The sequence below is a fragment of the Drosophila pseudoobscura genome, chromosome X, assembly GCF_009870125.1.
Source record: "Drosophila pseudoobscura strain MV-25-SWS-2005 chromosome X, UCI_Dpse_MV25, whole genome shotgun sequence".
Taxonomy (NCBI): Eukaryota; Metazoa; Arthropoda; class Insecta; order Diptera; family Drosophilidae; genus Drosophila; species Drosophila pseudoobscura.
Window position 1 is genome coordinate 5891574 of NC_046683.1, and position 14101 is coordinate 5905674.

Sequence of the window (14101 nt, forward strand, 5' to 3'; positions counted from 1 at the left end):
CCCTGTCCTGCCACGCCACGTAACAGTCACGCAAAACGAGTGCAAGCTGGAAAGAGACGGGTATACCGGGAGGTTGGCCGCCGAACAAGAAGGAGGACGTTGCAGGAGTGCCAAAAGGCGGCGGCAGTGGTGCATCCATCAAGTTCACACGCGGCACACGCACCGTGGAATGGGCACAGTATGGCGATAGATTTAGGCGATTATCGATGCAATTATCGATTAAACTTCAGACATAGACGTTGTTCGATAAGTTTCCTGTTCGATTATTAATCGAAATGCTGCTTTTGATGTTAAGTATCTGCATTTAGTATAGTATATCCATATACAAGCGAACACTCTACCCTAGTTATATGTTTTTCTATGTAAGTCCAGATATGTTCTTGTTATACATTGATTTCCTTATCATTGAAACCCACGGTGCACCGTGCAACTGTATCACTGAGCGCATCATCAGCATCAGTCTCAGTCCCAGGTCCAAGTCCAGGTCCAGGTCCCGGTCCAGGCCCACTCTGGACTCAAAGCTGGAGTCTCGACCTCGGCCTGGATGGCCAAGAGGCAATTTTGAAAATGCAGTCAGAGAGCAAAGACAGCGACAGGGCCAGAAACAGAAACAGGAACAGAGACACAGACACAGACGCAGACGCAGAGATGGAGACCGAGACGGAGACGGAGGCCGACTCACAAATGTAATACACACATCAGGCAAATAAATTAGAAGGCAACTCCTTCGGCAGAAGCGTCAGGTAAGCCGCGCCCCCCGTTCGCGCTTCAGAGCCGGTGTCAGGGTGCAAGGCACTGCCCGTACAGTCGTACAAAATGGAGCCGAAAACAGGGAAGGTACGGTAGAGAGTCGGAGAGTAATGCAGACAATCCGTCATGCAGGTGTGAATGATTCATTAATTTCTCGCCTTCATACGAATTTTCAGTTAACATGCAAGCGGAACCGAAACGAGCCTCAAAAGAGTTACGCAGCGCAAGGCAGGAGATTGGGAATAGGAATGGGAATGGCTATAGAGGGTATGGGTATGGGTATGGTTATGGACTTGGGTTTGGGGATGGGGATGGGGATGACTTTAACTGGGACGTATGCCTGGCAGCTCTCAGCTTTTAGCTCCCCCATCCCTGGCTGCATCTTGAGCTCCAGCTCCGAGCTTAACGTCTTCATTACGCACGGCCATGGCCCACGTATCCGCTTCCACTCCCTGCCACTGCCACAGCTAGCTCTGCCTCTGTCCTCTGCCCCAGAACCAAAACCAGACCCGGGTCTCCGTCTCTGACTCGGTTGCCAATTTCGTTTTGCATTTTCAATTTTGTGGCATTTCCTTACCTGGATACTGGGACACTGGACCAGCAATGGACCACTGAGCCATCAGCGGGTGGCCGGGCAAGCGCAGCTGGTGAGGATTGTGCTGCAAGTCGTTGAGCGTTAATTAGTTGATGAGCCCCCAAAGATCAAATGCCAATTAACCACCAAAAGTGCGCACACATTACTAACAACTTTATATGGTTAATCGGTTGGGGATGGGGAATCCTTAGACATACCCAAACGGTCCATAGTGCAAGTATCACTTCCTGTTCTTCCATTCAAATCCATTCGATTACCTCAGACCTACGATTGGGTATTTGCCATAGCCGGAGAGCAATACTCTGGAGCACATTTCACACGAATTCCCATAGCGCTCAGTCCTCTGGAGTGTGGACTCTGACTTCGTTTTGGGTCATAAAAATCACTGAATGATCTTTCGCCTGCTGTTTTGCTGTTTTGCTGTTTGTTGTGTTGCCGTTGGATCTTAATACAACAACAATTCATATTTTTTATTACACCTACTTTGGGGCCAAGAGCAGAAGATCGGACGAGCACAAGCCCCCCAAAATGAAGGCGTTAACCAACTTAAATACATTTATTTGGGCCACAAAGCGAGTCGCCTTTGCAGGATTGGGACTGGGACTGGTACTGGCACTGGCACTGGTGGCAGGGCTCGAAGGTTGAGGCTGGAGCTGGGATCCATGTCCAGGAACAAGCGCAGGCGCAGGCGCAGCAGACGTTGCCATATCTGTCCAAAGTAATAATTATGTTTCACGTTGTTATCCTAATTTACGTGCCCCAGAACAGAGCTAAACAGAGTCCGTCCCCGAAACCTGAAGGTGAACCTCAAACTGGAGTCGACTCTGCGTGTCTGTTGGTGCCCCAGGGGCAGGAGGCTGAGAGGCTGAGAAGCCGAGAACTCGGGCCGCTCATCATCGTCGTTCGGCGGCGCATTTCACTGGAAAAATATTAAACACAAAGCGAGATACTGAAAATTGATTTCTCACCTTCGTGCACGTTATGTTATGAAGGTGTCCAGCGTGTCTGTCTCTAGACTCTTTGTGCTTTATAATTAATTAATACATACCTGTACCCTGTACCCTGTACCCTGTAGCCTCTGCCCTTGTGTTACTGTATCCCTGTATCTGTATCTGTACCTGTAGCCTGTCCGAGTAGCCGTAACCTTATAGACGTACATATATTCGGATTCAGATTTGGATGTGGATGTTGCTTGGGTCGTGATTTGCACGCCCGCCGCGCATTTCATTTGACGAGAGACACACCACACACCTCACACCTCACACAAAACAAAAAACATTTCAATAATCATAATCTCTGGGGAAGGGAGAATCCCAGAGAACCTACCAGACAGCCTGTCGCATCTCCATCCTCCTCCTCCTACTCCTACTTCTCCTACCGCTCTGGCACCCAGCTGGTGTGCTCTCCTCACTCGTAAATTAACATTTATCTGTGAATTTATTGCATCATCGAGAAAAGTTTTCAATTCGCTGGAGAAGCTTCAGACGAAGACCCATACCCAAGCCCCAGAGCCAAAGACAGTGGAACGGTACTGAAGAACAGATGATAAAGAGATGGTAAAGTGTTTGCAGCTCTACCAGCCCCAACCCCTTGGGAGCAGCACCTGTTGGTCAATGGGAAATTTATTTGTCATTCCTCTTGCGCCATTTGTCGTGGCTTTTAATTTGCTTTCAAAAAACGCAGCTTAGTTTTCCATTTCGGTTAAGTCTCGAGTCCGATGCGAGCGGCAGCAGCGGCATCAGCATTCCCTTTCCCAACGATTGAGTTACGCCGATGCGGGGATAGGTTGAGGTTGAGGGCAAAGTTGATTGGGTTCTCCAAATGGAAATGAAATGGATTGCAAATCGATCGAGTAATCGTGATGATGCGGATGATCCTTGAAGAAAAGAGCAGTCGTTAAATGTAGTTTAGGAAAGGAAAGATGTGAAATGTAGGATCGATCTCCTGTCCAGAATCGGAAGAGCACATTCTGAAAGATTACCTTATACTTTACCCTGCTCTGAAGGGTATTCAAAATATCGTTTATTTTCTCTGTTTTTTTTCTAAGCTGGTTTTTCTCCATATTGTTTTGGGAGCTCAGGCACACAGGCACAGACTTCGTTGCATGCCCCAGCAGCTCAGCTCAGCACAGCTCCGCTCTGCTCGTGGATGTGACATTTTAAAATGAGCATGGCATATAAAAATTTGTATGATATGATTTTTATAGACTTCAAATCGATTTTTTTATGATCATCGTTGGCTCTTTTTATGCGCTCGCCGCTGCTTTATGTGACAGCAGAGCAGCAGGGGGGCATGGGGCATGGGGCAGGTATGGTGTGGCATGGAATGGGCTTTTCAGATCGGTTTGGGCTGCATTTTTATGTAATTATGTAATTATGTGTTAAGGCAAACAATTTGAGAGAGTCACAAATATTTATATTATGTAGGATTGTGGATTGTGGAGAGCTGTCGATGATGACTATGATGATGATGATGATGATGATGATGATGATGATGATGATGATGATGATGTGGAGAGAAAGACCGTTAGGCCGTATTTCCTTATCGATGCACTGGCATCGAAGATTGAGGCATAATGCCATATGCTGCCACAGCCACTGCCACAGCGACGACGCAGCCATGCAGCCAATATCCGGTGCCTCTTGTGACCACCTGTTGTGCCCCTTTTTCTATGTGCGCAGCATTTTTAATTTAATTTTTTGCATTCTCCTTTATTTGCAAATTTTAAATTATTTCGTGCAGGCTTCAACTTCGAACCTCATCATCCACATCCACATCCTCGTCCTCGTCCTCGCTGGTGATTAATAAAGCCCCAGCCCCAAGTGGTTCCGATGGGCAACATCTGGCAGCAAACAGAAACAGCAACAGCCGCCAATTCCCTTTAACAATCGCTGGGAAGGAGGATCTCCGATACCAGATCCCATAGTGACTTTCCGTTTAGTTAACTTTCCTTTTATTGACAATACGATCCAGAGATCCTTGGTAGACTATATATACACAACTATTTACAAATGGGAGGGGCAGTGGTACTGCCTCTCATGTCTTGAGCACCGTGTTGGCCGTCGCCTCCTGGTGGTAGCTGCGCAGGCGATGGTAGGCGCAGGCCACGCGACATCCCTGGCTGCAGAACACCCGATCCGCACACATCGAGGTGGCCAGGCTAATCTGGGCCACGGCCAGGACGCGGCAGTAGTCGTGGCACATGAAGCAGTCGGGCCTGCCCCGGCACAGGGCAGGTGGGGTTGGGTCCGCCAGGGATTGGCGGTAGCAGAGCTCCCGGCACTGGGCTATCCGCAGCGGGCGTCGCTGCTCCGTCGAGTGTGGTGTGGATGACGATGCAATGGCGGCGCCCAGCGCACTACCAGCGAGGGCAAGCAGAGAGATGATGCAAATGCAGATGCAGTTCCTGGATGTGGTCTTCATGGCGGGGAGTTGTCGTTTCTGGCTTCAATTGGTGGTGGTGCAGCAGCTCTTGGTGTGACAGTTGTCGATCGCTTGACGTTTTCTTGGCTTCTGGTGCAGTCGATCGCATGGGTTCGCCTTATATGTCCCCGTCGACCCTCGGGGGTTTCATTCACAAAATGGTTGGAAAATCCCGGATCGATGACTACCTGATCTCGGATATTACCTAGGCTCTAGGTCGAGGATCGAGATCGGGGTCGGTCTGAAGGTAATTGATAACACGTGTGCAAACAAGACCCACGCGCTCCTTCATGAATGGCGAGCACGAATGGAAATCCCTAGGAATTTCCATCCATTGATAATGGCTTTGGGTAAAAGCTAGTCGTTACCTGTAACCAAATCCCAATCCCCGATCCCTCATGACAGAATATGTGACAGTTTTTATTATTGCGTAATACGTTTTTGTCCCACCTGAACCCACAGTCGTTACTTTATATCCCAAATAAAACTACCTGAACAATGTTTAAATTCATTCATTTGCATCGGGAGAAAATAAAGGTTTTCTATGCAAAACGGACAGGGTGGCGTCATCTAGCCCTCATCTTTCTGCTTAGCGCCATCTACTTTACAGAGTGGTTGGGGATACAAGCCAAATAAAAAAGGGAGCCACAGTATTTATTTATGTATCATCCATGTACCATACATTTGTACCTTTTCAGGCAACATTTCGTGTAAAAGTCAAACTGGCGCTGTATCTGCATCGACGTCAGGTGTCTCTGTTGAAAACTCACCTCTACAGCTCTTCGATTTAAACTGAAAGCCCAACGTCCATTTCGTCCTGTTTTCGTGTTCCATAGTGGCCAATGGGATTTTCCAGCCATGGATGGCACGCAGATAAAAACTGGACTCAGAAAAGTCTTAAAATCAAATTGACATTAACGATTTCAACGATTCCCGATGACTGTTAACGAGATGTCGCATGCGAACTTTGTGGATTAGATCCCAGGGCATCGGCTCTGGAGCAAGGCTCCTGTAGGGTTCCATTATCCAATATCGAAGTATTTATCCAGAAACACGTCCAATTGCAATAACAAATACGATATAGTCAAATATTTTTTTTGTCAAACTTTGGTTATAATTTTATTCAATATCTTAACTTGTTCTTCCTTCACACATCCTCGTTCTTCCTCATTCTGCTCCTGCGGCGCTCCTTCTTCTCCTCTCTTTCATGCGGTTCATCTTTCATTGCTTTCATCATGCGGCCGCCGTGTGGCGGCTCGTTTTTTCACATTTCCAGTTTCTTTTTTTAAACATAGATTGAGAAACTATTCATAATATTTGTATGTGTATCAATATGTATCTGTATATCTGTAGTTTATATATTAAACATGTAGTATAATTTATGTAGCATACACAAAAAAAAAGTTCTAAAAAAATAAACAAAAAGTATCCTTAAGACGAAAACGTTGACGGTATGGTGTGTGGTATCCTCAAGAGACAGTATCTTTGTGTCTTTTGGTGCCACACCGTCTGTATCTGTATCTGTATCTTTACGGCCCCCAGCGTTCGTCATTCCCCGTTCTGGTCCTCCTCCTTCTCATTCTCATTCACTGTGGCTTCTGGTTCTTTGGTGGTGGCGTTTGGTGCTGCTGCGCTTGCTGCTGGGTCTCGTATCGCTGTCGCAGGGCGGTGAGGGCGCTCAGGAGTCGACTATTGGCCGCATCCAGTGCCGCTATCTGCTGGCCCTGTTCCTCGATGACGCGCTGCTTGTGGGACAGCGCCAGCGACATCTTTAGCTGCTCTCGACGCAGCTCCTCCTCCATGGTAATGAGTCTGCAAAATGAAGGAATCCCCCATTAGAATCTCAGCAAGTGAATGAATGCTTCCCCACTGATTCACTCACCGATCGATAATGCTGCGCATGGTGGACTCTGACTGGAGGCTCAGATTGTTGCTGCCATTGCTGCCGGCGGCCCGTTGCAGAAACAGCTCATCGCTGGAGTCTCGCAGCTCTGCCTCGTCCCTGTCGAGGGTATGCCGCAGCGTGTCCAGCTTCTGTTGCAGCAACTGGATCTCGCCGTTCTGATCGTAGACCTTTCCCACTCCCGATTCCGTGGTGGTGCTCGCCCCTCCTCCTCCGCCGCTGCTGCGCAACTGACGCCGTCGCTTCCCCTCCTGCAGTTGACTGCAGTGTCCTGTAGGAGAAAAAAAACGTTAGTACGATGGTTTCTAGAGAAGAACATCCCATTTGCTTACCCTCTGTGTCCGTGCTGCTGTCGGAGAGCGTGCGCGCTGAATCCAGGCTCAGACGTCGCTGGGCCGCCGATGTCGAGGAGCCCACACTGCCGGCCGTGCTTCCAGGATACTGTTGCTTCATCTGATCCTGCAACTGCTGCTGTTGCTGGTGCTGCTGCAGCTGTTGGTGGTGGTGCGGATGGGCATGCGGATGCTGATGGTGTCCGGGTGTGGACATGGCATAGCCAATGCTCACGCCCCCGGCACTGCCATAAACATCCTCGCGCTTCAGTGGCCCCCCGCCGTTGAGTCGCCCGTAAGCTGAGGCTGACCCTTTGCCACCCAGATTGGAGACCGATGCCGATGTCGAGGAGCTGCTGCCGCCGCTGAGGGAGCGCTGGGCCTCCATTTTGGTGGAGCCAGCACCTGCTCCGGCAGCCGCGGCCGCCGCATAGCTAAAGTAGTTCTCCGCCGACAGCTGCTCGTCTGAGGAGCTGGGCGTTAGGGTGGCCGGGTCCAAGGCCCCGCCGCTGTTGAGGAAGGCGGCACGGGCGGCCACCACCCCAGCACCGAGTGGCTTCTTCAGGCGCTGGCCAAACTGTTGCTGCTGCTGCTGCTGTTGCTGCTGTTGAGGAGTGGCTATGGATGCGGTGGTGCCTCCTCTGGGCTGAGGTCCATTCTGCAGCTGATATGAGGGATTCTTGAAGGCCAGCGGCGCATTGTGATGCGGGTGATTCATTGCAGCCTTCAGTTGGCTCTCCACGGGGCTGGAGGACTGCGAGGGCGAGGGATTGGTGGAGATGCTCTGATAGCCAGAGCTGCAGTGGCTGCTCTTCGCCGACAGTTGCTCCTTGATGGAGGAGCCGTTCCCTGGAGCCGGTGCTGCTGCTGCTGCTCCAGCCATGGGCTTTAGGTGTCCTCCCTGCTGGGAATGCTGCGGCTGGTGCTGGTGGTGCTCTGCCACATCATGCTCTTCCGCATACTTGAGGAGATCGTCAAGATCCTCCAGATTCTTGGGCATATTCGAGTTGGGATGGAGGTTCGACTGGTGTTGGAGCTGCTGCTGCTGCTGTTGCTGCTGCTGCTGTCGCGGGTAGCCCGATCCCGATCCGGAGTGATCCGGTATCCCCAGATTCAGCTTATGCTGGTGCATACGTCCCGCACCCCCCGCTGAGACACCACCCAGACCCCCAGCGCTCGTGGACTTCATCATGGGCGTGGGTGACTTGCGGACAAAAGCGCTGCTTGTGTCGAGCCCTGAGATCTGGATCTGGAACTCCCTGTCATGCATATCATCATAGCTGCCCCCGCTCTGATTATTATTGTTCGGATTGGCATTGGCATTGGCATTGCCATTGCCGGGACTACCATTGCCATTGCGCGGCAGTGTCCTGGATCTGGTGGTGGATGAGGGACTCTGACTGTGGCTTCCCTCGTACTCGTTGCCATTCTGATGGCCGTGGCCGTGGATGTGCCCAGAGCCATTAACCACATACTGATAGGTCTGCCCGAGACGTTCCATGCGATCCATACGCTCCATTGTGCTCGAGGCACTCGTCTGCGGTCCGGGCGGGCAGTGGATATGCTGCGAGGGATGATGCAAGTGCTGCTGCTGCTGCTGCTGCTGCTGCTGCGTATGCGAATGCAACAGGTTGCTGCTGCTCCCATTCAACGATGATGAGGCCATCGAGCTCTGTGATTGGGCATGCTGCAGTCCTCCTCCGTACTGCTGCCCCACCCCCACTCCAGCAATGGAGCTCTGCGAATTGGAGAGCAACTGCATCGGATGCTGCTGCTGCTGTTGCTGCTGTTGCTGCTGCTGCTGCTGTTGTTGCAGGAGTATTCCATTGACTGTAGGATCGTTATAGCGAAAGATATTCTTCTCCAGGGAATTGGGGGTCAGGACACCCCGCATGATGCCCCGTTCTGCGGACAGGGGTTTGCTCACAATCGCATGCTGCGGCTGCGCTAGCTGTGTCTGCTGTGGCAGCAGCTCGGCCAGACCGCCCCCGGCCGACGAGGAGGAGGAGGAGGCAGCCATTCCTAATCCCATGCCGCCGGCCGTGGTGCCGGGCTGACGGTTCTCCTGGTTCTCGCTGGTGGCTATCGAGTGCGTGGATGTGGGCAGATATCCGCCTGGTAGGGCCATCCCGAGGTTTCCCTGCTCTCGGGCTTTGGTTATGTCGTCGAGGATGTGCTGCAGGGGATCCAGCTCGTGCTGTCGGGCCTCCGGCAGCTTGGCCAGACTCTCGCTGAGCAGACTGTGGAGGATCGACAGCTGCTTGCCCTGGTCGATGTACCCTGCCCAATCCAGTATCGAGTCGGGGGTCGGGTGCTCTGGTCGCGAGGAGATTATCTCCAGGAACTGCTGCATGCGATCGGCCTCCTGTTCGAGGAAATCGTTCAGAAACTCCATGAAGTTCTCCTTTCCCTGGAAGCGGGTGAAGTTGGCCAGCGTCTGGAGGGTCTTGGCGACCAGCGTCAGGTTGCGGGTGGCCCGCGCCGACGGCAGTTCGCTGGTGATATTGAACAGCGACGGCGACAGTATGGCAGGGCACAGGAAGCGCAGGAAAATGCTGGCCGAGATCAGGTTGTCGGCCATATCCTGGCGGCCCAGCTGCTGCAGACGCTCGCGGAACGTGGCAAAGCAGTTGCGCAGCTGGGCGGGGAAATGCTTGTGCGACTCGTAGATGCATTGCCAGGCATTGCGCACGGCGGCACGCAGGGCCGCCTGCTGGCGCTGCAGGGAGCCCGCCGAAGAGCCGCTCGCCTTGGTGGGGTCCACTTCGCAGTCGCGCTCCGAATGGATCAGCTCGTTAATGGGCGCCGAGAGGGTGTCCTGCAGGTACTGCTCGCCCGTTAGCTTCAGGAATGCCTCCATGCTCTTGGTGGCCAGCGAATTGCCGCGGAACGTGAGCCGCTGGTCCCCCACGCGCAACAGATCGAGGGCCACCACGTCGGTGAGAAAGGCCCCGGCCAGCCCCTGGGCGTGCATCAGCAGGACCAAGGCCTGGCCAATGTCCTCCTTGGCCTTGACCCCAATCACCGGCTCGAGCGTCTCGCAGACGCGCTTATAATTATCCTTCAGATAGGCCAGAAAGTTGCCGTACACATTGATTGGCAGGATGTCGGTGCTCTGGAAACGGCACTTGATGCGCAGCGTAGGGACCTGCTCCTTCTCGCGGTCCTTACCGCTGCTGCCGTTGCCCTCCTTGCCGTTGCCCGAGTGCCGGCCCAGGCTATCGCCGGCCTTGTCGCTGAGTATCGGGTACCAGTGCTCGCAGGGCAGTCGTGAGGTCACCTCATGGACGGGTATCTTCACGGAGCCCACGAACTGATACTTGTCCCGCTTCTTCTTCTTGTCCACCTCCCGGAACACGTTCACGGTGATCACGTTGATCTCCGGTATGTCCGGGAAGTCGAAGTGCTCGCCCCAGAACAACAGGTCCGTCTGCAGCTTGACGCTCGTCCGCCCGTACAGGGTCTTGTCCAGCTGCAGCTCGCAAAAGTACTTCTTCTTGGCGGGCAGATTCTTCGCCTCGTACACCCACATCTTCAGGGAGTTGTCCGTGCGCCGCGTGTGCTCCGCGTTCGGGGCTATCGACTTGCGCAGCGAGTAGATCCACAGGTCACGCTCCTGCCGCGATCCGCACGAGTAGTAGCGTTCGCCGCGCGGTCCGCCGCGCACTTGAAAGCAATGCCTGCGTCCCAGCACCGACTGGTGGACGGGTGCCACGCCCACAGCCCCAGTGCAGGAGAGATCTATGGGTGGAGGTGGTAGACGCTTATCAGTCTCTTCATTCAGGGACTATCATTGTTTGCAGCACTCACCAATCGTGGACATAACCGCATGACTCGACAGCAGACTCTCATGCGAACGCGAGCCTCTCAATCCGCCCGATCCACGCTTTGTGCGCTCCAGTTTCGTCACCGATTTGGTGCGCTTCAAGGGATTGGATCTAAGAACAAAGGATAGTAGTACAAGAGAAGGAGAGAGGCTTCGTTTTGCTTACTTTTTGGTAAAGAAATTTGTAAAACGCGACGTGGCGTTGTGCTCCTGCTGCTGGTGCTGTTTGCTGCCCAGAATGGGCGTTGTAGGCGCTGATCCCCGGCGACAGGCCTTCTCGTAGGAGGTATCTGTAGCAAGCAAAAAAAGAGAAGAGAAGAGGAGCAAAGGATTAGCTTCAAGTGGGCATACATATATCCTTTTGTTGGCGCGGCCGTTGCCGTTTCCGGAACCGAACGGAACGGAACGGAACGGTACCTCCTTCCCTTTTTGGAGGAGTAATACCCTATAATCCCCCCCCCACCCCCCGCGACAGTCCCTTCATGCACTTCTCTGCTCTGCACTGCTGTGTGTTCCCCCATTTTGTTGTTGTTGTTGTTGTTGAAATTCTTTTGGTTTTCGGGTTTTTGTTTTTCGGCCAAAACGGGTTTCAAACACAAAAGAACGAACAGGAGAGCAAGACCCGTCATCAAAGCAGCTGCTGCACACATCACCTGTCCCCTGCAACGCCCCTCTGCCATCAGAGGCGGAGAGGCAGAGAGGCGGAGAGGCAGAGTCCATCAGGTACCGCCGCATATGATTCATCATGTGCCTCATTACGGCTGGGGGTATGAGGGCACCTCTTGCGGCTCAAAACAGGTTCCCAATCTTCTTCTCATTTGTATCTTCCATCTCGGAGCACACATCTTTTTTGTTGTCTGCTGCTGCTGCTGCTGCTGCTGCTGCCGCCGCCCGCACAAATGCGACCTTGTCTCCCAGCGGCAGCGGCAGAGGGCCACCCAAGAGGCAGAGGCTGAGGCTGAGGCTGTGCCTGAGACTGCCTCTAAGCGAGGCTGTGGCTCATTAAAAAGAGCAAACATCGTTCCTCATTCATGCATTGGATACACTTCCATTCCCACTCCATTCGCCAGAGAGATGCAAACAGTCCGATATGTTTCCACTCAAAAGGAGCTTCGTCGGGGTTCGGGTCGGGTCGGGTCGGGTCGGTTGGGGTCGTTCACCGTTTAAGGGAAAAGAAATATAAAGCAATAATCTTCCATATGACATCCCCAAAAGTGGTACAAAATCCCATGTGTCTTGGAGGGAAGAAAGGGGATAGAGAGAGAGAGAGGTGCCATCAAAAACCACTTCTTTACTGCTAAGCCACAGTGGAAGAGAGAAAGATGCTCCAATCGCTGTCCAACGATATCTTGTAGTCCTTGAAATCTAGGCGATGAACGCTACCTTATGTGTCGTGTTGCCCATAGATGCCCCATAGATGGTGAAAAAGAGGCTTGACACAAGCTAAGGCAGTGCCCAGTAAACCACCAAATGCAGCCTTTTCGAGAGTCCCACAAAATGCACGCCAAAGATATCACAAAAGTCTCGCAAGTCTCGTCGCTTTAAGTCGGAACACTCTTACCGCTAAGCCACACTGTAAGAGAGCGAGCGAGAGTATACTCGTTATGTATGTGATTTGTATGTCCCGATATTTCTATAGCTACTATACTTTATCCCTCTACATCAATTCTTTCTTCATCATTGAACCTTTGATTCACAGAAGCTCGCAAATTAAAAGGTCATTGACATTGGTGAAAGGTCTCTCAATCCGAAAAGGTCTTTCCCAATCAAATCTCCTCACTCTTCTGATGCGTAAACCTATCGTAAGCATGACGCCAGCTTTAGGTCTTCCGAGTAAAGGGCAGAGGATAGACTCTATCTTGCACAGTATCTCCCACAGTTCTGGCAACGTTCGGACATTCTATCTGCCTGCACGTGTTTGATAACGCTCTCCACTGATGCTTCCCGGTTGCAGGGTATCGTCAGCTGTTTGCGATGCCACTGATGACATTCGGCTTACTGCTCATTGTTCTGGGGCTACGCTATTGCTCATCGGCAGGTCCACCGTCCCCGATGCATTGTGTTGTGGTTGGGAGAACCGGATGCACTTAACCCAAATAGAGAGACTTCCCTAACGGGGAGTCGCTGCCAGTGGCGCTGGTCGTCTCATCTATATTTTCGCTGAAGTCCTGGGTTTTGGGCTTGAGGCTCAGATTCTGTCGTTGTGCTTTGGCTGATGGTTGCTTCTTTGGCTCTCCCATTCTGAGGTACATCCAGACGGACCTGCTGAGAGGCTCGTGATTATCACAGCACCATCGAGTGTGTCCGGAGATATGTACTTCTAAAGTACAAGTGTAAAAACAATATACATTGCGTGTACATGACGCTGATAAGGAGCTTTTCTTGATGTTGACTGCCTGCCCACCTGCTGGGCAGCTTTCAAGCAAAAAAATTCCATTCCAATCGCGGTTCGAACATCTTCTATTGTACATCCACTGGAATCGAAACCCCCCCTACGCAAGTCGCAATGGATGGCTGTAAACAGCCTTCTTCTATGTTTTTTGGAGCGAAGAAGATCATCAGCGTAGAGATCAACATAGTAGAGATCACTTATATGGTCAGGTGAAGTCACCCCCAGACCCAGACCCAGTTCCAGGGCCCATTACAGGCATACCCCCACTCCATATGTGGGTTATGTGTAATGAATATTATGAAAGATGCTCTTTTGAATACCGTTGACCTCCTCCGGAGTAGGAGATCATCATCGTCGTCATCTCCAAAAAGAAATCTCTGAATATTGGCTCATCGTTTGACTCATCAAAGAGCGCACATTTTTGTGAGGTTGGGTTTTCCTTCATCCACATCCAATTCATCCAATTAAAGCGGATTTCAAAAGTTTGAGGCATGGCAAGTGAAAGCCCGATAAGAAAACAGACCAAAATCAATCAAGTGGGAAAATATCGATGGACGGATCGGATCGGATTGGATACCTTGCGGCGGGGTGGCATCTGCTGCTAAACGTGCGATAAGGTCGCCTCAATTATCACCGCGTTAAACAAAATGTGTGCGTGTGCGTGTGTGTGGATGGTGGAAAGTGTGGAAAATGAAAGGCGACTGTCTGTCGGGGCTGACGGACGATAAGGAGACGACAATCAATAGAGTATACCAAGAAAGTTGGCAAACAAACCATCTGGCGCCCTCGGAAAATATTCGGACTTCCACACAAATCAAAGATCATAAATTTTCCTATCAATTTTTCATTATGTTTGCTCTTCCTTCTTAGTCTTTATTCT

At 51.6% G+C, this 14101-nt stretch overlaps 2 protein-coding genes across 7 annotated transcripts in view; both read right to left on the reverse strand.

Annotated features, from left to right (window-relative positions):
- Nucleotides 1–4275: 4275 nt before the first annotated feature.
- LOC4815312 (uncharacterized) lies at nt 4276–4864 on the reverse strand. The gene has a single exon (XM_015186651.2). It carries the CDS (start codon nt 4766–4768, stop codon nt 4382–4384), a length of 387 nt encoding a protein of 128 aa, XP_015042137.2. The 5' UTR covers nt 4769–4864; the 3' UTR covers nt 4276–4381.
- A 993-nt stretch (nt 4865–5857) lies between these two features.
- The window catches only part of raskol (Ras GTPase-activating protein raskol), a 42872-nt gene continuing 34628 nt past the window's right edge, over nt 5858–14101 (reverse strand). For all 6 annotated transcript variants that reach the window (XM_033385511.1, XM_033385514.1, XM_033385512.1 and 3 more), the window contains 5 exons: nt 10996–11119; nt 10814–10941; nt 7004–10744; nt 6651–6942; nt 5858–6580 (listed from right to left, as the gene is read on the reverse strand). In XM_033385511.1, the coding sequence (XP_033241402.1) occupies nt 6355–6580; nt 6651–6942; nt 7004–10744; nt 10814–10941; nt 10996–11119 (4511 nt within the window). In that variant the 3' untranslated portion in view covers nt 5858–6354. The remainder of the gene's footprint in view (nt 6581–6650; nt 6943–7003; nt 10745–10813; nt 10942–10995; nt 11120–14101) is intronic.